The 21,513-nt window shown below is 59.2% G+C and overlaps 1 protein-coding gene and 1 long non-coding RNA gene across 7 annotated transcripts; one reads left to right on the forward strand and one right to left on the reverse strand.

Annotated features, from left to right (window-relative positions):
* Positions 1-2,664: 2,664 nt before the first annotated feature.
* On the forward strand, positions 2,665-15,909 carry SLC25A29 (solute carrier family 25 member 29). Of its 6 annotated transcripts, none has more exons than XM_086362980.1 (5): positions 2,665-2,985; positions 8,091-8,134; positions 11,125-11,199; positions 13,072-13,155; positions 13,875-15,909. In XM_086362980.1, exon 5 carries the CDS (start codon positions 14,049-14,051, stop codon positions 14,607-14,609), a length of 561 nt encoding a protein of 186 aa, XP_086219106.1. In that variant the 5' UTR covers positions 2,665-2,985; positions 8,091-8,134; positions 11,125-11,199; positions 13,072-13,155; positions 13,875-14,048; the 3' UTR covers positions 14,610-15,909. The 6 variants fall into 6 exon arrangements, with proteins under 6 accessions (XP_086219106.1, XP_086219105.1, XP_086219104.1 ...); XM_086362979.1 differs by having other exon boundaries at positions 11,129-11,199; XM_086362978.1 differs by lacking the exon at positions 11,125-11,199.
* A 992-nt stretch (positions 15,910-16,901) lies between these two features.
* LOC147349004 (uncharacterized) lies at positions 16,902-20,700 on the reverse strand. Its single transcript, XR_015149423.1, has 2 exons — positions 20,474-20,700; positions 16,902-17,210 (listed from the first exon to the last, which is right to left on the reverse strand). It is a non-coding gene; the product is annotated as an uncharacterized LOC147349004 (long non-coding RNA).
* Positions 20,701-21,513: the final 813 nt, after the last annotated feature.

Below are 21,513 nucleotides of genomic sequence, written 5' to 3' on the forward strand. Positions count from 1 at the left end.
GGCCAGGGAGGTGGGTCTTCTCTGTGCCCACTCCAGGTGCAGAGCACCACCCAAGTGAATGATTCTCAGGCAGCAGGAATCACTTTTTTTTAAATGCATGATTCTTTTTTTTAAAAAAAAATGTTACTTGGTGGCGTCAGGTCCTAGTTGCGACTATCGGGATCTTTCTTTGAGGCACATGGGCTAATTGCAGCGTGCCAACTTGCTTGCCCTGCAGCATGTGGGATCTTAGTTCCCCCATCAGGGATCGAACCTGTGTCCCCTGGGTCTCAAGGTGGATCCCTAACCACTGGAACCAAGAAGTCTTTGAACGATTCTTTAGGGAGGGACGGCTTTCAGTGGTTTAGTAAGCCAGCAGTACACACACCCCCGTGACCCCAGCCCCTACCAGTGCCTGCCTTCGCCGCTTCCTCACTGCTTCCCCAAACGCTGTTTCCAGCAGATTCTGGGATGCACCAGCACCTGCCCTGGGGTGCTCCCGGTTGGAGGTTGACCCCCAGCACCCACCGTGGGCACACCTGCCCCAGAGCCCACCCTTCTACTGCTCACCACTTGCTGAACCTCTGTCCCCAAAGCCAACAAGCCTCAGCCTGAACACTGGCTCCCCCAGTCCAGCCCCTCTCCAAGTCCTCCCTGCAGGGTGCACAGCTCACCGCCTGCCTGAAGTGCAGGATCCAGGATCCATCCCACTGCTACCTCTGCGGATCCCCCGCCTGGATGCCTGCAGGGTCTGCCCAAATGCAGCTTTCCCCAAGGAGCTTTCTAAATACTGAGTGCTTATTGTGTACCAGGCTGCTGGGCTGGCCCAAGGACAGGAGTCAGGGCTCATGCAAGATGCCCCAAGCACAACATTAACTTAAAGGCACTTGTGTTCTCTTTGTCTCCTTATTAATCGGTCCATAAGAATTTTCTGACTTACTGCCCTGTTAAGGTTCTTGACTCTCCTTCTCAAACCTCCAAAAACAGATACGGAGGCTGCAGGCATCTGTGCTTTCCCCCTTGAGGCCTCAGCAACCCAGGGACCCCTGTTCCTAGAGGTGAGTCACCTGGATGTAGGTTGTCCAGTTTAATCACTGTGACTTCGAGGCCTCCGGCCAACTCCCACCTGGGTTTTGGGTCTGGGCTTCTCCTAGGGCCCACACCCTTTCCTGGCTCATGAGTCTTGTCAGAGGCTGGTGATATTCAAACCCAGGCCTCCAGACCCCTAGTTCAGGGCCCACCAGCCATCACAAGCACTGGACTAGGAGTCAGCAGACCTGGGTTTGGGTCTCAGATCAATGGATGTTCTCTTTAGATTCTAAGAATAAAAGGAAACCATGCGGAACCATTGGATTTAGAGTGGCCTCTGATCACCACGATAATTAATGCACCGGACAGGTATCCCCTAGTAGCAAGTATATATAATCTTTAAAACCCGTCTGTGAGGTATATATCCATGGTAACCTCATTGTCCATTTCAGAAATAGTAACATGCAAATAAAAGAACTGTGTGATCTGCAACCCGGAAACACCGGACTGTGTGTCCTGATCGCAAGAGCATGAAGGAAGTTGGGCGAAGGCCTGAAGTTGTCATCTGACTCACGGTGAGGGAGAAAGCGCCCGGCCAAACCGAGTCCAAACCGTACAGTCCGGACTTCACGAGGTGCTGGAGAAGGGCAAGTGGGAGTCTCTGACCCGGACGCTCCCCAGGGAGGGGTCCTTGGCCGCGGCCAATCCCAGGGATGGGGGAAAGCGGACGCGGAGCAGAGTCGGATTCTGCTCTTTCTTAATCCACCCCCACCTCCCGCCGCCCAGCTACCTGCGTAGACCGGAGCCCAGCGCCCTCCCACTTGGCCTTCTCACATACCCTCCCCTCCGCCAGGCGGTCCAGGCCCCGAGGCCTTCCAGAGCCGCGGTTTCGTGACCACACCGCGCCCGATCTGGCCTCTCTCGCCCCGCGGCTCCAGGACGAGTCCAGGAACCTCCCCTTCGCACAGCTTTCCACGGCTCCCCAAGTTTGCACCCCGAGGTCCTGGCCACGCCCTTCGCCCCGAGCGCCGTGGGCCAGGAGGCCGGGAGCCCCAGGCCCACCGGCCGGAGGGCGCACAGACAGGAGGCGTGGGGGTGAAGACTCCCCCGAAGGGGCGTTCCGCCGCTCGAGGAGTGTTACAATTAGTGTTCCAGCCTGCAGGCCTTGGAGGGTCCCGGCGCTCCACCTCCGTTAACCGCGGCGCGTCCCCATTATGCAAGCAAGGACCCTGAGCTTGGGCGGTGGAGTTGGGATCTGAACCAAGGCCCCAAGGATCCCAGGCTTCCGGTCCAGAGCGAGGGCACGCCACCTCCCGCCCCGCTGATCCGCGTCACGCACGCCAGGAAGTTCCCAGGCTGCGCCGGCCCGGGACTCCCCGCAAGCACCGGCCCCACCGTCCCGCCGCGGCGGCGCACGACCGCCTTCCTCTCCGCCCGGGGCGGCGCGGGCGGGCGCACGAAGCGCATTCTTTGTCTGCAGCGCCTCCGCGCCTCCCCCGCCCGCCGGCCGGCTACGTGGCCCCGCCTCGCCCGCACCCTAGGTCAGCCCGGCCAATGAAGCGCCGCGGCGGCGCGCGGGGCCCGGGGCGTTGTCCGCGCCTCGCCCGCCCATTGGCTGAGCTCTGCCCCACGCCCGAACCCCGGCCGGCCGGCCGGAGGGGCGGGACGCGCGGCCCGAGGTGAGGGACCACGGGCGGCGCACGGAAGATCGGAAAGGCCGGCGAGCCGGCCAGCGAGGGACAAGCGCCCGGCAAGGAGTCGCGCGCTGAGCCGCCGCCGCCGCTGCCGCCAGACCCCAGCCTGCGCGGGGCTCCGTGCCAGAAGGCAGCGGCCAGGCCGAGTGCCAGCCCAGCAAAACAGGGAGGGCCCCCGACGGCGACCAGCCCGGCGGGGGGCCAGCGAAGGAGGACCCGGAGGAAGGCGGCTTCACCGGGGACCCGGCAATGGCGCTCGACTTTCTGGCTGGATGCGCTGGGGGTAAGGAAGAGGGCGGGTCCTGCCCGGGCGCGCGCGGGGGCCGGGGACGCCCGGTGCCCAGGGAGGAGGTGTCCGGCCTGGGAGGCCAGCTCACTTGCGACCTCTTGGCCCCGCGGCTTGCCCTGTGGCTGAGATTTCCTCCTGTGTAAGATGGGTTAGCTGTGCTCCTGTTTCACGGGATTCTTGTGGGCGTGAATTGACATCAGGCCCGAAGGGCCCCTAGGGCGCTGTCCACCAAGGCAACTGTCTTTTAAGTCTTTCGCAGCTCGTTCGGACGAGCGATCTGGGGCTCAGGGACATTACCGTGGCTGCCAGGGGACCGCCAGAAGGATGCCCCACCACCCTCCTCGCCGAGGCCAGCGGACGGCGAGGCTCCGAGCCCATCTCCCTCATGCCGTCCCCCAGCCTGCGCCGACTCGGAGCAGGGTCCCCTCCCTGGGCACAAGAAGTTTGAAACTGGCTCCACCCCGTTTCCCGCATCCGTGTGGGTGGGCTGGGGCCGGGGGCCACCGGACGACCCCCTAGTGAGATGGCGTAAAAGGCGTGGGCCTGATCCCTGGCGCCTAGTCACGCCTTGGCGTCCCGCCCCCTTCATGCGCGGTTCTTCTGGGGAACAGACTAGGGGCGAGGTGGGGGCGGGGAGCGGGGAGCCGTGAAAGTGAAAGTCGCTCCGTTGCGTCCGACTATTGGCAACCCCATGGCCTATACAGTCCATGGGATTCTCCAGACCAGAACACTGGAGTGGGTAGCCATTCCCTTCTCCAGGGGATCTTCCCAACCCAGGGATCGAACCCAGGTCTCCCACATTGCAGGAGGATTGTTTACCAGCTGAGCCACCAGGGAAGCCCCTGGGAACGGGCAGAGTAGGCTTGAATCGTCGCAGGATCTACGTCTTGGGCTCACGCGTGCATGTCCCCGATGTGGGGCACCTTCCCTGAGGCCGGGCTGCCCCACAGCGCTGGGGCCCTGTGTGTCCCCCCACCCCACCCCCGCGGACCTTGAGTCCACGTTCTGTCTGGGCTGGCTGTGGCCTGTCCGTGGGCATCCGGCACTGGCACTTCCCTCTTTGGCCTTTAGTGTCTCTGTTTTTTCTTGTAGAGTTAATTTATTCAACAGGTATTCACTGGGAGCCAGGTTTAGCTGTCAGGGACTCAGCAGGAAGAGGAGTGTGGAGAGCAGCCTTAGGCACATAAACCTGTGTGGTGCTAGCTTCCTGTGAGGCTGATGCAGAAGGGAGTGTGCTGGGAAGTGACCCAGACGCTTACCCAATCAGGCCTCCAGGCCCCAGGGCTTTCCGTCAGGTTTCTTCCAAGCCCAGTGCCAGAGGAGACAGGAGGGGCCGACCTCGATGGACCAAGCTGTCCGTTTCCCCCTGTCCATTCCCCTCTCTGCTGTTCCCGCCGCCCCGCGGCCCCCACCCCCCACCCCCGCCACCTCCAGGGACCTCCCCTTGTGTCCTGCCACCAGGCCGTGGGCTCCTCCGGGGTGGGGGGTGGGCAGACCCTTCTCTACCCCTCCCCCAGTGGGCGCTCAGTCCCAGGGCCAAGGCCCCTTTGCAGCTTCTTGAGGAGTGTGGGTTCTTCCCCCAGAGAAGCAGGATTCCTTCTGTATTCACACAGGTGTGCTAGGAGCCGTGGGGTTTGGGGCGGGAACACTCTTGGTAAAGTCAGACCCATCCCTCCAGACACACACAGTCAAGTCACCCTGGGCTCTTGCTCACCAGGGCCCCTGCCCATCCTCACCACGCCCAGCCGGGAGAGATCCTGGCCGCGTCCTGGGTTGGCGAGCAGAAGGTACTCCACGGCCGCCACACCTGTGGTCCTACCTGGGCCCAGGTGAACGCCTGGGGCTAGAGGTGCCTGTGCTTCCCCCGTGGTGTGAACGGAGATGGGCGAGGGTAGAAGGGACCCTCTCTCCTGGTGTTACTTGACCCAGGAGAAACCTAGGCCCCGAAAAGTGCAAGGGGGCAGCCAGGCTCGTCCCTTCCCCCAGGCTCAAGGCGCTAGGGACAGTGACCTGACTGTCCCAGGCTCAGCTTTCAGAGCAGAGGGGCCGTCCAGGAACCATGTCCGGGTGGCACCCCGAGCCTGGGCCCCAGAGGTTGTCTGGTTTCCTTGGGTTTGAGTGGCTCTTCATTCAGTGTCCCGGGAGGAAGGAGGGTAGATCCCTTCTGATTGGCTGCGTGTGAACCACGTGTCCAACCGCCCCCTCTGGGAGGCGGGGTGGGGCCTTGATTGACAGCAGCCCTGAGGCCTTGCAGGGGACTGGGTTAGAAGGGTCTCAGTACCGACTTCCACTCCCCCAAGAACTAGAATTTCAAATTCAGAAAATTCAAAACATGAAATGAAAACGGGGGTGGGTCTCAAACGATCAAAACAAAGTGTGTCTTGAAGACCAGAAACCCAAAGGTGGAAGGAGCTGAGGGAAAAGACAGGCTGGGGTATGTTTTCACCCACCTGTGAGTGTCAGGGGTTCCAGGAGGAGGAGGTCTGGAGGTGATGAGTAGGGTGAATAAATAATAGTGGAGATTTTCTCTGATCAGAAGTCTGCTGCGTGAAAGGGCTGAGGGCGTACCAGCCAGAGTTCTTTAAAGAAAAAAAGACACACCCTTGGTATCTCCTGGTGATATTCCCAAAATCTACAGATAAAAATCTCAGTGGCTCTCTGACAGAATAAATAAATTATTGACAAAGGTGAACAGACACGCTGCCCGCGGATGTCTCATCTGTGGTGCTGGAAACCAGAAGATTCGTGGCTGTGGCCAGAGTTAATGGCCTGGGCTCAGTCCTCCCGAGAGCTCAGGACTGTCTTTCCTGATGGCATTAAAGAAGCAGGTTTTGCAGATGAGCGGGAGTTCAGATGTGTTACATCTGAGGGTCGTAATCAAGAGAGGCTCCAGGGATGCGAGTAGAGACCCCAAGATGGAATAGCCCTGGGTCTCATGGGTTTTGAAGGTGAAGGTCAGTGGAAGATGGGCAGGGTGGGAACGTGCTTGGGGGTAAGGTGGGGAAGTAGGGTGAGAGAAGGCCTCGTACTCTCACCCCATGGCGGGGCGGTGATAGTTCTTAACCCTGTTTCTACACGTGGGTTCCCTGATAGCTCAGTTGGTAAAGAATCTGCCTGCAATGCAGGAGACACTGGTTCAGTTCCTGGGTTGGGAAGATCCCCTGAAGAAGGGAAAGGCTACCCACTCTAGTATTCTGGCCTGGAAAATTCCATGGACTGTATAGTCCGCGGGGTCATAAAGAGTCGGACATGACTGAGCGACTTTCACTTTTAAGGTCTGAAGCATTAAACAAGGTGAAGAGGACATTATATAAGGATTAAAAATACAATATGTGAAGAAGCATAAAAACTCCTATTTACTTGTGGACATCCACTAACGCTGGTAACCAGCTCTGATGGGGAGCAGGAGAGATGAGTGGTTAAGGAGGGCTCCAGGCTCAGAAGGTTTCGGTCCAGATCTCGGCTCCACTACTTACTGAGTGATGTGGACATACATCACTTTTCTGTGCCTCAGTTTCCTCATCTGTAAAATGGGCTAATGGTCCTTTATTTACATAAGAGGGAGAGTTGGTACACATACAAAGCTAAGAATGGTAACCAGCAGGTAGAAACGTGACTGTGACCCAATGAATATTAGCCTGTTTAATTGCTCTATTATACATTGAAATATAGCAATAAATACAGTAATAAATCACCAGAGCAATGGACATGAACTTGGGCAAACTTCGGGAGATGGTGAGGGACAGGGAAGCCTGGCGTGCTGCAGTCCATGGGGTCACAAAGAGTCGGATACGTCTGGGTGGCTGAACAACAACTTAGCAATAAAAGCAGTGCTGTAAGACGCACACGCGTGCAGTTCCAGGGAGGACAGCATTCGAGTCAGTCGGGCAGTTTCCTGACCTCTCTGAGCCTCACTGTCCTTCCGTGAAGTGCCTAACAAGACTGCCTGATTCACAGGGATGTTGTAGCCCACACAGCACACAGGACGCTGACAGGTGCTCGTGAGCCATTCGGGGTGGCAGGGGCGGCGGGGCTTGTCCTTTTTTGGGAGGGTGAATCTTTACAGGTCTAGACTGATACATAACCAAGCAAACAGGGTCACAGGCTGCCACCACGGGCACAGCGTGGCTCCCGTGCAGGGCCGGGGAGCGGTCAGCCAGCAGCCGCGATGCCTCATGTCTGGGCCAGCACTCTGGGACCGGGGGCAGCCCTGGGGAAGTTTAACTCTCAATCCTGTACAAGTGCGGACAGTAAGGCTCAGACGCTGAGTCCTATGTGGGCTCAGCCAGCTGGTAAATGACAGAGTGAAGACTGAAAGCTGGGTAAGGGGCTGACCCCAAATCCAGAACCCCTGGAGCGCCTGACCACGCCAGGCATTTGGAGCGATGGGAACACCTGAGAAATGGCATTGACAGCCTCTCAGGGGGCACCTTCTCTCTCTTAACTTTTTATTTTATATTGGAGCATAGCTGATTAACAGTGTTGTGAGAGTATCACATGGACAGTGAAGGGACTCAGCCATACATATCCATGTACCCATTCTCCCCCAGACCCCCTCCCATCCAGGCTGCCACGTAACGTTGAGCAGAGTTCCCTGTGCTCTACAGGCGGTCCTTGTTGGTCATCCATTTTCAATACAGCAGTGTGTGCACACGTCCATCCCAAACGCCCTAACCATCCCTTCCGCTCACCCTTCCCTCCGGCAACCCTAAGAGCATTCTCTAAGTCTGTGAGTCTGTTTTGTAAGGAAGTTTATTTGTATCATTTCTTTTTGGATTCCACACATAGGGGAAGTCATGCAGTATTTCTCCTTCTCTGTCTGACTTACTTCACTCAGTTGACGCTCTCTAGGTCCTTCCACGTTGCTGCACCAAGGGGCACCTTCTGTTGTCCCCTCCAACGGGCAGCCGGGCGGAGAGAGAGTCACCAGCTTTGAGTCTGACAGATCCTGGCTTGACCTTGGGACGGCCACCCTCCCCTCGCTCCACCCAAAGGATCAAGGGGCTCCCGGGATGTGGCAGGCACATCCTTGCTGGACCCAGGCCCCACATGGTGGTTTCTGAGGCGTCTGGGTCACAGGCTGTCCTTTCTCCCCCCAGGTGTGGCAGGCGTGCTGGTGGGACACCCGTTTGACACGGTCAAGGTGAGTCTCATCGCCGTTTTATCCTCAGGCCGTGGTGGAGGCGCAGACATTGGAGGGAGGCTTGCAGGGTTGGGGCGGCGGGATACCCCTTTCTGGTGACCATCTCAGGAGCCCCTCAAGGTCCTCCCACAGGTCAGAAGGTAGAATCAGGCTTCTCCCTGATGCCCAGGTGAGCAGCGGCCTGTCCAGCGGGCCGTCCCGGCCTTTCCTCCCGGTCTGTTCCTCCATCTCCCAGCTGGGGCTAAACTTGGAGGTCCATCCTGACGCTTGATGGAGGGACTGCCCAGACGTGGGGGCATCCACCCCGTCCTCACCCAGAACACCTCCAGACTGCTTCCTGCAGGCAAGGATTCAGAGAGAATTGTAGAGAAATCACACATCAGCCTTTCCCGTGACTGCGATCCCCGCAGAGTGGTGGGCCTCGAGGCTGACACATTGCCTGGGCATTTCCCGGGGGGCTGCAGAGTACAGCTCTGGGGAGGCGCCCTGCTCCCCCCTCCGCGAGCCCATTCCTCCACACGGTGTCGGGTCCCGGGTTCCCCGACGCCTCAATGGAAACCAAGAGTTCCGGAGTTCCAGATTCCCGGTTAGAAACTCCCAAATAAGATCTGCCCTCTGTTGTTGGGGGTTTTATCCTTAAACTAGCCAAGTCAGGCCCCTTCCTTGCGGGCTTCCCTGGGAGCCCAGTGAACCGCAAGCAGTGGGCCCTAGGCCAGACCCTGTAGCCCGCTGAACCCTGAACTTGGCTCCTCTTCTTCAGGGGCGAGGGTGGAGCAAAGACAAGGATGTCACCCTTGTGTAGGCAGGTTTGAGAGACCCCCGTCTCCTCCTTTTTCAGGAACCCAGGTGTCCCTGGGCTGATAACAGGTCCTGTGAAGTAGGGCTGCGTTTCCTCCAGCACAGGCCCCAAGCACTGTGCTGTGACCTTGGAAAGGTCTGTGCCAGGAACTCCCTGGTGGCCCAGTGGTTAGGACTCTGCGCTTTCACTGCTGTGGGCTGGGGCCCCATCCCTGATCGGGAACTAAGATCCCCCAAGCCACTCCAAAAACAAACAAAAAGAGGTCTCTCTCTGGGCCTTGCACAGCTAGCTTCAGGCCCCCTGGCAGCCCACCTGCCAGTCACTTTACCTCCGGGCCAACTGTTCTTCCTGCACAGTGAGGGGCTGGCGAGATTTCCCAAAGCCTTTGGGCCCGGCACTCAGCAGTGTAGTTTGTGCTGGATTGAACAGTTAGTTCCAAAGGGCATGGGATTCCTTCCATCCCAGAAGGCAAGGCCTGGCTTTCTTGCCATGCAGCGGCCCCCGAGTCCCTCCAGGGCTGGCCACCCCTCTGCCCAGCTGACCACCCCACGGCACCTGCCCAAGGGCCAGAGCAGCCCAGGATGGCCCTGCAGGGTCCACATTACGCTGTGCTTCTGCACTGTGGTCCTGTGCTGTGCGTGCCTCTCAAAGCTGCATCTAGCCAAGAAGTGTCTCTGATTCACTTCCTCTGCCCAGCTCTGCAGAGGCTTCTTGGGGTGCCCGTCCCACCCCAGGTCAGTCCCTCCAGGCTGCGGACCACTTTGTTCGGGTGCCTCCAGCTCCCTCTGAGCTCCTGAGCCATGGCCAGCGCCCCAGGGGTAGCCTGAGCTCAGGAACCTGTCCACCGCTGGGTTCCTGCCCTGTCCCACCTTACCTGGCACCTGGAGGTGGTCTTTGAGGAAATCCATTTGTAACTGTTTTTGTTTTTCCCACTGTGGCCAACCAGCATCACCTCTGCGCAAACCTATCTTTAAAAAGCCAAGCCTTTTATTCCGAAGGGGGAAAAAACCCCACCCCTCGCAAGTCCCCACTGTCACCCAAGCTTGTGACCCTTCTTGTCCACCGCCCCCCGCCACGCGCTCAGACACTGTGACCTTGTTCTGATTGGACGTTGGTTTAATTTAATGCCAATGGCTTTTTTTTTTTCCTGGCTGTTGTCCATTGTAAAAGTTAAGCATTCTTGGGACTTCCCCGGTGGTCTGGTGGCTAAGCTTCTAGCGCAAGGGGCCTGGGTTTGCTCCCTGGTCGGGGAACTAGACCCACATGCCACAACCAAGACCTGGCACAGCCAAATAAATAAATATCAAAAAATAATAATAATAAGCATCTCAGTCAAAGAAAACTGGAAAACGCTGGGTTTTTTTTAATGTGTTCTAATTAAAACACATACATACACACTTTTTTCGGTTCGCTTTCTATTACAAAAGTAATGTAGGGTGTAAAAGGATGTTCACCATAACAAACACATAGAAACAAAACAAAAACAAAACTAGTCCTTTATGTAGCCTTTCCCCCAACCCTTGTTAATGGTTTCTACCAGAAAACAGACATGCACACAGGCCCATATATATTCCTGGTTTTGGGCAAAAATGGGATTTACCTGCCAGCTCTGCAAGTGGTCCTACCGCTGAAGCGGACCACTGGGGAAGTCCCAAGAATGCTAAACTACACGCCTGGGAGGAGAAACAAGCGCCCCTCACCAGAAACCCCCTTCCCCTCCTAACACCTCCGCCCTCCCCTCTTCTAGGCGGCCAGCTCCCTAACTCTCATCCACGGTCCAGTTTTCCCTGTTTATAAACCTCGTGAACTTGGACCCGGGCTTCCAAGTGCGTGAGGGGACGCCACGCGGCAGTGCCATCTGCACATCTCATGACTGCCACCTTGGCAGTGTGTCCTCCCAGGTCCTTGGAACTGAAATTTGAGTCCAAAACGTGGTTCACCTCTGTGGCGCCCAGAACCGCAGCCACTGCCCTTGGGCACAGCGCCTTCACGTGTGTTTCTCTGGGCAGGTTGTCTCCTGTCCCGTGGATGCCACTGTGGCAGTCACCAGGGGCGCCTGAGCCCTCTCTCACCAGGGAGCAGCCGGCCCCGGGTGGGCGGGGGCGGGGAGGCTGGGGGCTGGCCTCGGGGGTCCCGGGCCTGGATGTGATGTTGAAATTTTGTGTTGCTTTAACCGCCTTTACTTTCTGAGCTAGGGGCTGTCTCCGTCCATAGCAAAATGTAACTTTGTTGTAGATGAGCGTAAGCCTCATCCCGGAGAGCGCTAGTAAGTACAGACCAGGGGAACCCAACGCTTCTCTTCTCTGTCCAAACCAGGCCCTGGGCCTGGACCCCGCCCCACCACCCCCACCCACCAGACTGCCCTCCCAGACTGGCAGGGGCAGGGAGGGTATGAAATGAGCTTGGGTCCAAGCACAGGTCCCGGGGTGGGGGCCCTGGGGGCTGGTTGAGAAAAAGTAGCCCCGTCTCGATCAGGGGTTCTTTGTGCAGGGTCTCCCAGCCCTGGGGGGGAAGCTGGGAGCCTCCTGGGGTTGGTGTGTAAATGACCAACTTTTCCAGGGGTGGGTCCGTCAATCTTCCAATGAGATCCTGCTACCCCCAAGTGTTAAAAACCTCAACTCTAGATTCTGTAAGGCTCGGACCACATTTTACCCCACACTCCCAGATGGCGGGTGCCCATCCCAGCCCCTGGGGGTCAGACACAAAGGGGAGATCCCCTGCAGCCTCTCGTGGGACCCGAGCTGGCCCAAGCCTGGGCATGAAACCAAGTCCAGCCTGCTAAGATGTCACCAGGGTGTCTGAAAGTCTGAGCCACAGAGGGCAGGGCCCAGCTCCGCTTCACATCATCTCTGCTGACACGGCCTCCTTGGTGCCAGTGTCAGGGGCCACAGGAGGAAAAGCCAGTCCTCCAGAGACCACCAGCCGTCGAAGGGGAAGTGGGAAACCTCCCATCACAGAAGCAACCCAAGGCAGAGCTCATGGTGTTGAGATGCCCTCGGTGCTCTTGAGTGGCTGTGCTTTTCTCCTCCGAGCTGGCAGCCAGGGTGAGGAGGGGTGCTGGGGTGGGCAGCGGCCTCTCAGAGCGGTGGTCGCCAGCGTTGAGGTCCCCGTGTGCAGACATGAGATTTCTTTTTTGCTTACAACACATTTTTTTTCTGTAAGTGCATTCGCCAGCACCCTCAACCCCACCCTGGCCCCGACCAACACAGCCACTCATGTCCCTGGAGAGGACAGCCTTGACCGAGTTGCAGGATCTCTCTGAGCCTCAGCCTTCCCATCTTTGAAACAGGAGTGACCCCAACCCCACCTTGGCCAGTGATCACGATGGAGCCCCTCTCCACTGCCCCGCACAGAGGGGCGCTCACATCACGGCCAGGGCTGTAGTGGGGTCATGTCTGAGTCAGAGCTGAGCCTGGGGCCGAACGTAGCTCACCCGCCTCCCCCAGACACAAGAAGAAAGGATGCTCCCGCTCTGACCCTGGGGAATGAGTATCAAGGACTGAGATAAGCTCTCTGTGGACAAAGACTGCTTTCACAGCGAGGCTCTGGGCCGTTGGGGTCTGAGGGCCCCCGAGCTGCAGACGTGGTCCCAAGGAGGCAGCCAGCAGCTCTCCAGTCGCTGCTTTACTAACTCATGACCACTGCCCTCCCTAGGGGCCACCGGCAGAAACCAAGGGGAAGGCCCGCAAGGACAAGGCTCCTCGCTGATAGCACCCCATGGGCATTCCCAGCCCCGACTCGGAGAGCGCGCGGTGGGGTGTTAAGCCTGGACACCCCTTGGGCATCGGCCAGGACTTGCTTCTGGGATGGTGGGAGGTCTTGGGAGATGCCTTAGGCCCCACTGTCAGTACCTTGTGTGGAGATAGTGAACAGGGGTCTTGAGGACCCCCACCCCTCTGCAGCTAGCTGTCTCTGTGACTGTTTGTCCACGGACAGCCCTCCCTAAAAATGGCACAGACACCCAGGCTCCCTCCCTGGGATTCCAAAAGCCACAGAAAGCTCCCTGGCTTCCTGCCTCATGGGTCCAACCTCAGGCCTCCTGGCGAGAGTCTCCCCGGGGGTTCTGCGTGCCGGCCCCAGAGAGCTGGGCACTCTGACTCCACGCGGCCACCTCACTTACCCTGGGCCCTCCTTCCAGGTGCGGCTTCAGGTCCAGAGTGTGGAGAAGCCCCAGTACCGAGGGACCTTGCACTGCTTCCAGGCCATCATCAAGCAGGAGAGCGTGAGTGCCTGGGGGCCATGGGGGTGGGGTGGGACGCCGGCCTCAGCCTTGCCTCTGCAGTGGTGCAGGCCTGGACCACAGAGGCTTCCCTGACAGCTCAGTTGGTAAAGAATCCATCTGCAATGCTGGAAGCCCCAGTTTGATCCCCAGTTTGATCAGGAAGATCCACTGGAGAAGGGAAAGGCTACACATTCCAGTATTCTTGGGCTTCCCTGGTGGCTCAGCTGGTAAAGAATCCACCTGCAATGTGGGAGACCTGGGTTTGATCCCTGAGTCAGGAAGATCCTCTGGAGAAGGGAAAGGCTACCCACTCTAGTATTCCGGCCTGGAGAATTCCATGGACAGAACAGTCCATGGGGTGGAAAAGAGTGGGACACGCCTGAGCCACTTTCACTTTCACTTTCTTTCACTGGACCACAGGAGGTGGAGCAGGGCACCCCGCCTCTGCGATGCTGTGGTCCCTGGGCCACAGAGCTGGGAGAGGAGGCGGTGGGCAACTCCGGGGCACATCCAGACTTTGGGAACAGGAGGGTGGGCGTGCCCGGGCCTCTCAGATTGAGGACCTGGGTGCTGATCAAATTCTGCTTGGTCCTCATGAGCAGCTGAGGTGGGCCGAGGCAGCCGCCACCTGCATGGAGGGTCCTGGGTGGAGGTGGGCTTGGGCAGCTCTATAGACTCCAAGCGGGAGCGCACCTGACGCCTCTCCGTGCGCCCCGCAGGTGCTGGGCCTGTACCGAGGCCTGGGGTCGCCGCTCCTGGGGTTGACCTTCATCAACGCGCTGGTGTTCGGCGTGCAGGGCAACACCCTGCGGGCGCTGGGCCGGGACTCGCCACTGAACCAGTTCCTGGCGGGCGCGGCGGCCGGGGCCATCCAGTGCGTCATCTGCTGCCCCATGGAGCTGGCCAAGACGCGGCTGCAACTGCAGGAGGCGGGCCCAGCGCGCACCTACCGCGGGCCCCTGGACTGCCTGGCGCAGATCTACCGGCAGGAGGGCCTGCGCGGCGTCAACCGGGGCATGGTGTCCACGCTGCTGCGCGAGACGCCCAGCTTTGGCGTCTACTTCCTCACCTACGACGTGCTGACGCGCGCGCTGGGCTGCGAGCCGGGCGACCGCCTGCTGGTGCCCAAGCTGCTGCTGGCGGGCGGCACGTCCGGCATCGCGTCCTGGCTCTCCACCTACCCTGTGGACGTGGTTAAGTCGCGGCTGCAGGCCGATGGGCTGCAGGGCGCGCCGCGCTACCGAGGCATCGTCGACTGCGTGCAGCAGAGCTACCGCGACGAGGGCTGGCGCGTGTTCACGCGGGGGCTGGCCTCCACGCTGCTGCGCGCCTTCCCAGTCAACGCCGCCACCTTCGCCACCGTCACCGTGGTGCTCAGCTACGCCCGCGGCGAGGAGGCCCGGCTGGAGGGCGATGCTGGGTCCGCCGCCCTGGCCCAGCCCTCCAGCCTGTGATGCCCCCGCCCCACCTTCCCCGGGGCGGCTTTTCCAAAATGCAGCCCAGACTGTTCCAGAACTGTAAGTGGCTCCCGCGCCGATCGCCCTGCCCCAGACACCTGAGACCCCATGGACTGTGGGCTCAGTCAGACCTGGGTTGAATCCGCTCCTGGGCTGTGTGGGCCTTGGCCGCAGTATTTGACCTCTTGGTTTTCTCCACTGCAAAATGCGGAGCCTGTTCCCCCTGTTGTACCGTCAGGAAGCTCAGAGATGCTGCCTGTGGGGCACCCAGCCTGTCACTGTTACTGGCTTCTGGACTCTTCCAGAAGCCCAGCCAACACTCCAACCCTTCCCTGGGATCCTGGCCACACCTCCCAGGGGGAGGGTCTCTGAAGACCCACCAATGGGCTTGCCAGTGATTCATTAACTCTGAACTCCTCCACCTGGCAGAGCTCCAGGGACACTTCTGGGCCACCTGTCCAGTCTGCGTTAGGGACAGAGGGGCAGCTCGAGGCCTTCTGGGGTCCCAGAACCAAACCCTCTGCCAGCACACCCCAGCTTCTCCAAGCTGCAAGGCTGGGAATACCCCTACTCCTTCCACTCCCGTTGGAAGGTAATCTGGGGACCACTAAGAAGCCATGGAACCTTCTGGAAGTTCTACATTAGCTTAGGAGCTGGGGTGGGGGGGCAGGCACAGGTCAGTGGAAGGGGAGATCTCTGCAGTTAAACAGAGACATGGCAAGGGGGAGTCTTTCCACTCTCTGGGCCTCAGGCTGCCCATCTGTAAAATGGGAACATGACTCAGCTGATGTCTTCGGCTCAGGCCCACTGCCAGCAGCCGGGGTTCCCCAAGGTTTGCAGAGGGGTCGGCAGGGAGAACCCTGTGGGATCCCTGAGCCCTGTGGGAAATGGTGTCTTTCCCAGGCAGTCAGTCTCAATGCTCTGTGTTCCCATGAGTCCAAGCGGGGCCTGTAAGTGGACACAGGTCTGACCAGTTTGGGCCCCTCCAGGCCAAAGGGCATCTGCACCCACATGACCGGGGCCGTCACTAGAAGCCAGCCGGTGGTGTGAGCTCCGGCAGCCTGGGTACAGCTGGCACATCGTGGCCGTGAGACCGGACAGGGAAGTGAGTGCTTTCGCACAAGTTGGAGGTGACTGCGTCCTCCACGGTGACTGGAGCTGACTGGCCCTACTCCCGGGGGCGGGCTGTGCTCAAGGAAGCCAGGATGACCCTCCCCCAACTCCCCCCCCCACCCCCACGTGGCATCATCGTCGTACAGAAACCTCCAAGGGAATAAAGTGCTCTTTGTTTTTTTAAGAGAGTGAGGTTTCATTTGTGTATCACAGAAGAACGGGGTTCACCCCTACCCCCTCGCTGGAGTCAGAGGGGCCAGCTTGGTGGTTGGCCTGACCTAGGCCAGAGACAGGGCACCTCCAGACCCTCAGTTTCCTCATCTACAAAATGGGGCTAATGGAGGCGTGAGGGGCGGACCGAGCGAAGCCCACAGACGTGCTGCGTGCAGCCTCGGCCAGGCAGCGAGCGCGTCTCTGTGTCTCTTGTGACCCAGGGAGGGGAGGCCCGGTCCCTGCCCAGTGGGAGGGTAGGCAGGACAGGCCCTGTGTGCCTTGAGCTCTCTGGAAGGACTGAGGTGGGAGGGCTTCGGGTACCCTAGCTGAGGCCAGAATCTGGAGGAGGATGGACTTGTCCTTCTGAGCTTGGACCTAGACCAACCTAAGGATCCCTGAGGGCTTCCTGAAGGAGGCCTCGCGTGCCAGAGGGGTGTCTTCCTGTCCGCCCACGCCCACCTCTGCTCAGCCTCCCGGATTCAATCTGGGCCACCCTGGGTCTCCACAGCTCTGAGCCTGGAGATTCCTTCCAACTGCTGAGCCAAAAACCTCTGCCCCCCCCCGGCAAAGGAGAGAAGACAGCTGGAGAGAGAGGCCCAGCTTCCCCCCAGGAGCGCTCCAGGGCTCCTGTGCCCTCACACCCCGCCAATCCCTTGCACCAGCCTGTGACGACAGGCTTGTCTGCAGTTTCCAAGGACAGGAGGGCAGAGAGGAGCTGGCTGGTGACCCCAGGCCGGGTGTCCTCAGACAGGTTAATCCAGAAGGGCCCCCACGCCCCGGTCCTCAGCAGCGGCTCCTTCCCCAGTGAGGTCCCCCTGCCTCTCATTTTTCTTTCCTCTGAAAGAGACCAGGCAGATGCTAAAGGCAGGGTCCCCGCTCCCACCCTTGCTGCCGATGGTTAAACAGCAAGTCAGGTGAGAGGAGGGTTAGGAGAGGTGTCGGGTTTACACGGGTCTTTTGACATTTTGTTTTCTCCCTGATCTGAATTTTATTTATTTCCTTATTAACGTGGTAAAAAGTAAAAAATGCAAGCGGAACCCAGGCTGTGCAGTGAGGAGGAAGACCTGGCTCCTGCCTCTTCCTGGCTGTGCGTCCCTCCCGGGGCGTTTCAGGCAAGTCCCAGCACGTGGGAACGTCCTCTCCCCCGGGGCAAAGCCTGGCCCGGGTCCTGACCGTTCCGTTCTTCACTGTCTTCAGTCGGCAGTTGTCTTGGAGACTGGAGATTGTAGCAGTTTCCAGGGCTGCCGTAACAATGGCCCACAGACCGCTTGGCTGAAACAACAGGCATTTATTCTCTTAGCTTCTGGAGGCCAGAAGTGTGAAATTCAGGCGTCAGCCATGTTGGCTGCTTCTGGAGGGCCTGACGGGAATCTCTCCTGGCCTCTTTCAGCACCTGGTGGGATCTCTCCTGGCCTCTCCCAGCACCTGGTGGCCGGCAGCCCTTGGCTCGTAGGCAAGTTGCTGCAGTCTCCACCTCCATCCTCAAGTTGCCTTTTCCCCGTGGGTCTGTCGTCTTTTCTGTTGCTTTTTTACCCTCATCACTTGGCTTGCAGAATCTTAGTTCCCTGAAAGGGACTGAACCCAGGCCCACCAGCAGTGAAAGCCTGGAATCTTAACCACTGGACTTCCAGAGAATTTCCCTGTCCTCCTTTCAGAAGGACACCAAGCGTTGGCTTAAGGACCCACCTACTCCAGGATGACCTAACTAATAACAGCTGCAAAGACCATTGTCAAATAAGGTCACATTCATGGGCACCGGGGGAGAGGAGCTCACTGTGTCTTGTCTGGGGACTCAATTCAACCCACAGCAGACATCTTTCCTTATCAGTGTGTTCCAGCTGGCCACGTTTTTGTTAATAGCTGCATGGCATTTCATCCGGTGACCATTCCTTACTTTATTCTTCCAGCTACAACAAAGGTCCGTCTAGTCAAAGCTATGGTTTTTCCAGTAGTCATGTGTGGATGTGAGAGTTGGACTATAAAGAAGGCTGAGCCTCGAAGAGTTGAAGCTTTTGAACTGTGGTGTTGGAGAAGACTCTTGAGAGTCCTTTGGACTGCAAGAAGATCCAACCAGTCTATCCTAAAGGAGATCAGTCCTGGGTGTTCACTGGAAGGACTGATGCTGAAGCTGAAACCCCCAATACTGTGGCCACCTAATAAGAAGAGCTGACTCATTTGAAAAGACCCTGATGCTGGGAAAGATTGAGGGCAGGAGGAAAAGGGGATGACAGAGGATGAGATGGTTGGATGGCATCATCGACTCAATGGACATGAGTTTGAGCAAGCTCAGAGAGTTGGTAATGGACAGGGAGGCCTGGTGTGCTGCAGTCCATGGGGTCCCAAAGAGTCGGACACGACTGAGTGACTGAGCAACATGGGCAAAAGCCCCTTGTCCCACAGAGAGCTAGCTGGGGCCCTCACGGCCCTCGTGGGTGGTGGGTTCTTGTGGCCGCAGGGACGACAGGTCAGCCCTTGGCACACACAGCCCCTTTAATGCTCCTAACAGCTCTTGGAAGTTGGCACTGTGCCCTCATTTTGCAACAGAGGACACCATATGGGGGCCTGTCTAGGGTCAGGAGACCAGGGGGTGCTGGGGCTGGAGCCCCAAGGCCCTGCAGGTCCACAGCCTCCACTACACCCCTGCCCCTGTCTGGGCTGGCCTCCACGCACCAGCAGGAGCTTCACAGGAGCCAGGAACAGCCCGGGCTGTGCCCTGGCCACTGATGGCCGACTCCCCGGTTCCGTGGCTGGAGTGGAGTTCAAGCCACAGAGACGCCCTGGACAGATCCAGCTCCACTCTGTGTCAGCCTTGGCCTCAAGTTCTGTCCTGCAGGGGCGCCCAGGCCACGACCTCCTGACACCTACCTGTGTCCCCGGTCACAGGGTCCGTGATCAGGGCACACCCCTGAAGGCAGCTGGGAACACAGCCTATGCAGACCCTCGCTCAGCCCCTGGAACTACCCTCTCCCCATCCCCCCACACACATATACACACCGGGTTGGGTTTTTCCAGATGAGTCAGGGGTGAAGGAAAGCAAGGATGCCGGAGAGAGTGAAGCCTAGACATGGGGCTGAGAGGCCAGTGGTGATGGGTGATCTGCTGGGAGCCTGCAGGCTGAGGGGGAGTGACCATCACAGAACAGGACCCCCAGGGCACAGCCTGGAGGGGGCAGGTGTCCCTGCAGACAAAGTTTGGGGGCAGCCACAGGCAGGGACGGGGTCATCAGGAGGAAGCAGCCAAGGCACAGGAAGGCTGGATGGCGACGGACAGACCATCCCCAGGCAGTGGTCCCCGGCGCCGCTGGAAGCAGACTGCCACAGAGTGGGGCTCGGAAAGGGATGATCAGCCCACCCCCTGGCCTGGGTGTTTCTCCGCCCCCTCACTGAAGCCTCCACCTCTCCCACCCTCCCGGTACTAGGTCCTGACCTCATCCAGGGTGACCAGGCTTCCTGGGGCCACTGCTCCCCCTGCTGCACTCTCCATGGGCAGGTGTCCCCACTCCCCGATCTGCGGGCAGCCCCAGGCCTTGATCAGATGGCCCCTCCTGCATGCCTATGCTCCCCTCCAACCCAGGCCGGCCTACATGGGACGTCCTCCTGGGGGACAGTCCAGCAGCCCCAGCCCCGCCCCAGCCCTGCATTTGCCGCCCCCCTCCAACCCCCGTTTGGCAAGGGTCTCTTCCTCCTAAATTCTCCGAGGTTGACTTCCGGCCCCCAGCCACCCCTCCTCCTGGCAGAGAGGTCCCCCATCTTCCGCTGAGGAAAAGGAGGCTCCCAGGGCCAAGGTCATGTGCCCTTGGTTAGGCAGAATGCCCAGGCCTGTACAACCAGGCTGCCCTCCCCCCGCACCGGGCTGCGGTCCTCCTGTAGGCCGGGGCCTAGGCCGCAGGCGGGACCGCTGGAGGATGGGTGAGCACCCACATCCCTCACCCGGGACCTCGTGGGCCCGCAGGCCGGCCCCAGAGGGTCCGCACCTGTGCTGAGGCGGAGGGTCCCTAACTTGCCCGGCCGTGTTCGGGCTCCGGTCTTGCCCGGCCGTGTTCGGGCTCCGGAAACCACCCTACGTCTCCACGGGGGCGGTTGGCTTTCGGGGGTCCCAGCATCCCGACGCCACGCATCCGCGCGCGCTTGGCCCCGCCCTGCCCGCTGGAGTGACCAGGGCACAGTGCCTCCTACCCTCTACCGCCCACGGCTGGGATGCTCCCAGGCGGAGACGCAGAACTGAGCGAAGCCTGCGTGGGATATGGGCCCAGAGCTGAGCTCTACCAGGGCAGAGCCAGGAGGCGCGGAGAGTTAGCGGGCTGAGCTGCAGAAGGGCTCTGGCCACCAGCTCCTGGGACGCTCGCTACCCCGCAGAGCGGGAGGTGATGGAAGCAGCGGGGTTGGACCAGGTGGCACGCCCTTCCTCGGGGGCCTGCTCTGAGGCTGCGCTCCCTCCCGGCCCTTTCCTCTTTTCACAGCACGTCCCAGATCTCTCTCCTGCCCTCTCCTCTACCAGATGTAATTCAAGTCCCGTTAGTGCCCTGCCGTCAGTACCTGACCACCGGTGCTGTCTGTCGGCTGAGTAAAGCTGCCAGTTCGACAGGGAAGCTTTGGAAAAGAGAAACTCCAAGAGGGAGGGGAGGAGAGGGTGGAAAAGTAGGTCGAGGCTGGGGCTTAGGATTTTATCGGATTGGGTAGGAACAGGGAGTCACAATAGCTTCTGGTGAGGTGGCAACCCCCACGCCGGAGACTGGCATAGTTGCCGACGGCAGGCCAGAGAGGAGGGACCCGGGCCAGACCTAGGAGCTGAAACCTCTGGCAGTGAGAGCCAGACCCAAGACCAGGACATGCTCTAAAAGCCAGAGAGGCTGATGAGCTGGAAGCCAGGAGGCCGTGGCGTCCCACCGCAGACAGGGACCAGAGATTCTTTTGAAAGGGAGGTGGAGATGAACTGTGGCAAGCAGAGTGCAGTGGAAGGCAGGTAGCCTGAGTCACTGACATTGCCAATGACCCTCATCCCTGGCACGAGTGACCTATGGAATTCCTCCAAGGGCAGTCTGGAGGAATTAACTCAAAAGGTGTTCACAGTGCCAGGTATGGTCCTGAGCCCAGCCCTCAGTGTTATTACAGCCGGGTGGAGGTATGGGCCCAAGCAAAGGAGGGACGCCCGTCTATTATCTGGGGGGACCACAGGAAGCAACTCCAAAGCCCCAGCAACCCCAGGTCCTTCCCACCTCAAACCTGAAGATGCACACACTCTTTCACTATGGCTGCTCCTCAAAACAGCTGGACCTCAGACCTTCCCTCGGCAGTTCTGGGCCTCATGTGGGCCTGGACTCGCCCTCTCCAAAGAGGAGGCAAAGTCATGTGAATTAAGGAGTAATAATAAACCCCGATCTGCAGTCCAGCAGTCACCAGGACCCTAGCTGGACGAGGGTAGGGCTGAGTATTTTGTTCCCCTGCCCCCAAATCCTGTGTAGCTCTCTGTATATGTTTACCAAGCTTTAGAGTCTATCCCAGTTAGGAATAAGGTTTTTCTTTTTTTTTGGCAGGGAGCTTCCAGAACTAACACCGGGGGTCATGGGTCTAACTGC

This window comes from Bos grunniens, chromosome 21, assembly GCF_055505025.1.
Source record: "Bos grunniens cultivar Pamir isolate PY7600 chromosome 21, Bosgru_T2T1.0, whole genome shotgun sequence".
NCBI lineage: Eukaryota > Metazoa > Chordata > Mammalia > Artiodactyla > Bovidae > Bos > Bos grunniens.

What these genes read in the sequence shown, in the direction of transcription:
- SLC25A29 (XM_086362977.1), top strand. Translation starts at nt 12,952, where the DNA reads ATGGGTCCAACCTCAGGCCTCCTGGCGAGAGTCTCCCCGGGGGTTCTG. An exon ending in CCATCATCAAGCAGGAGAGC is followed by an intron (nt 13,156 to 13,874) that starts GTGAGTGCCTGG and finishes TGCGCCCCGCAG; the next exon opens with GTGCTGGGCCTGTACCGAGG.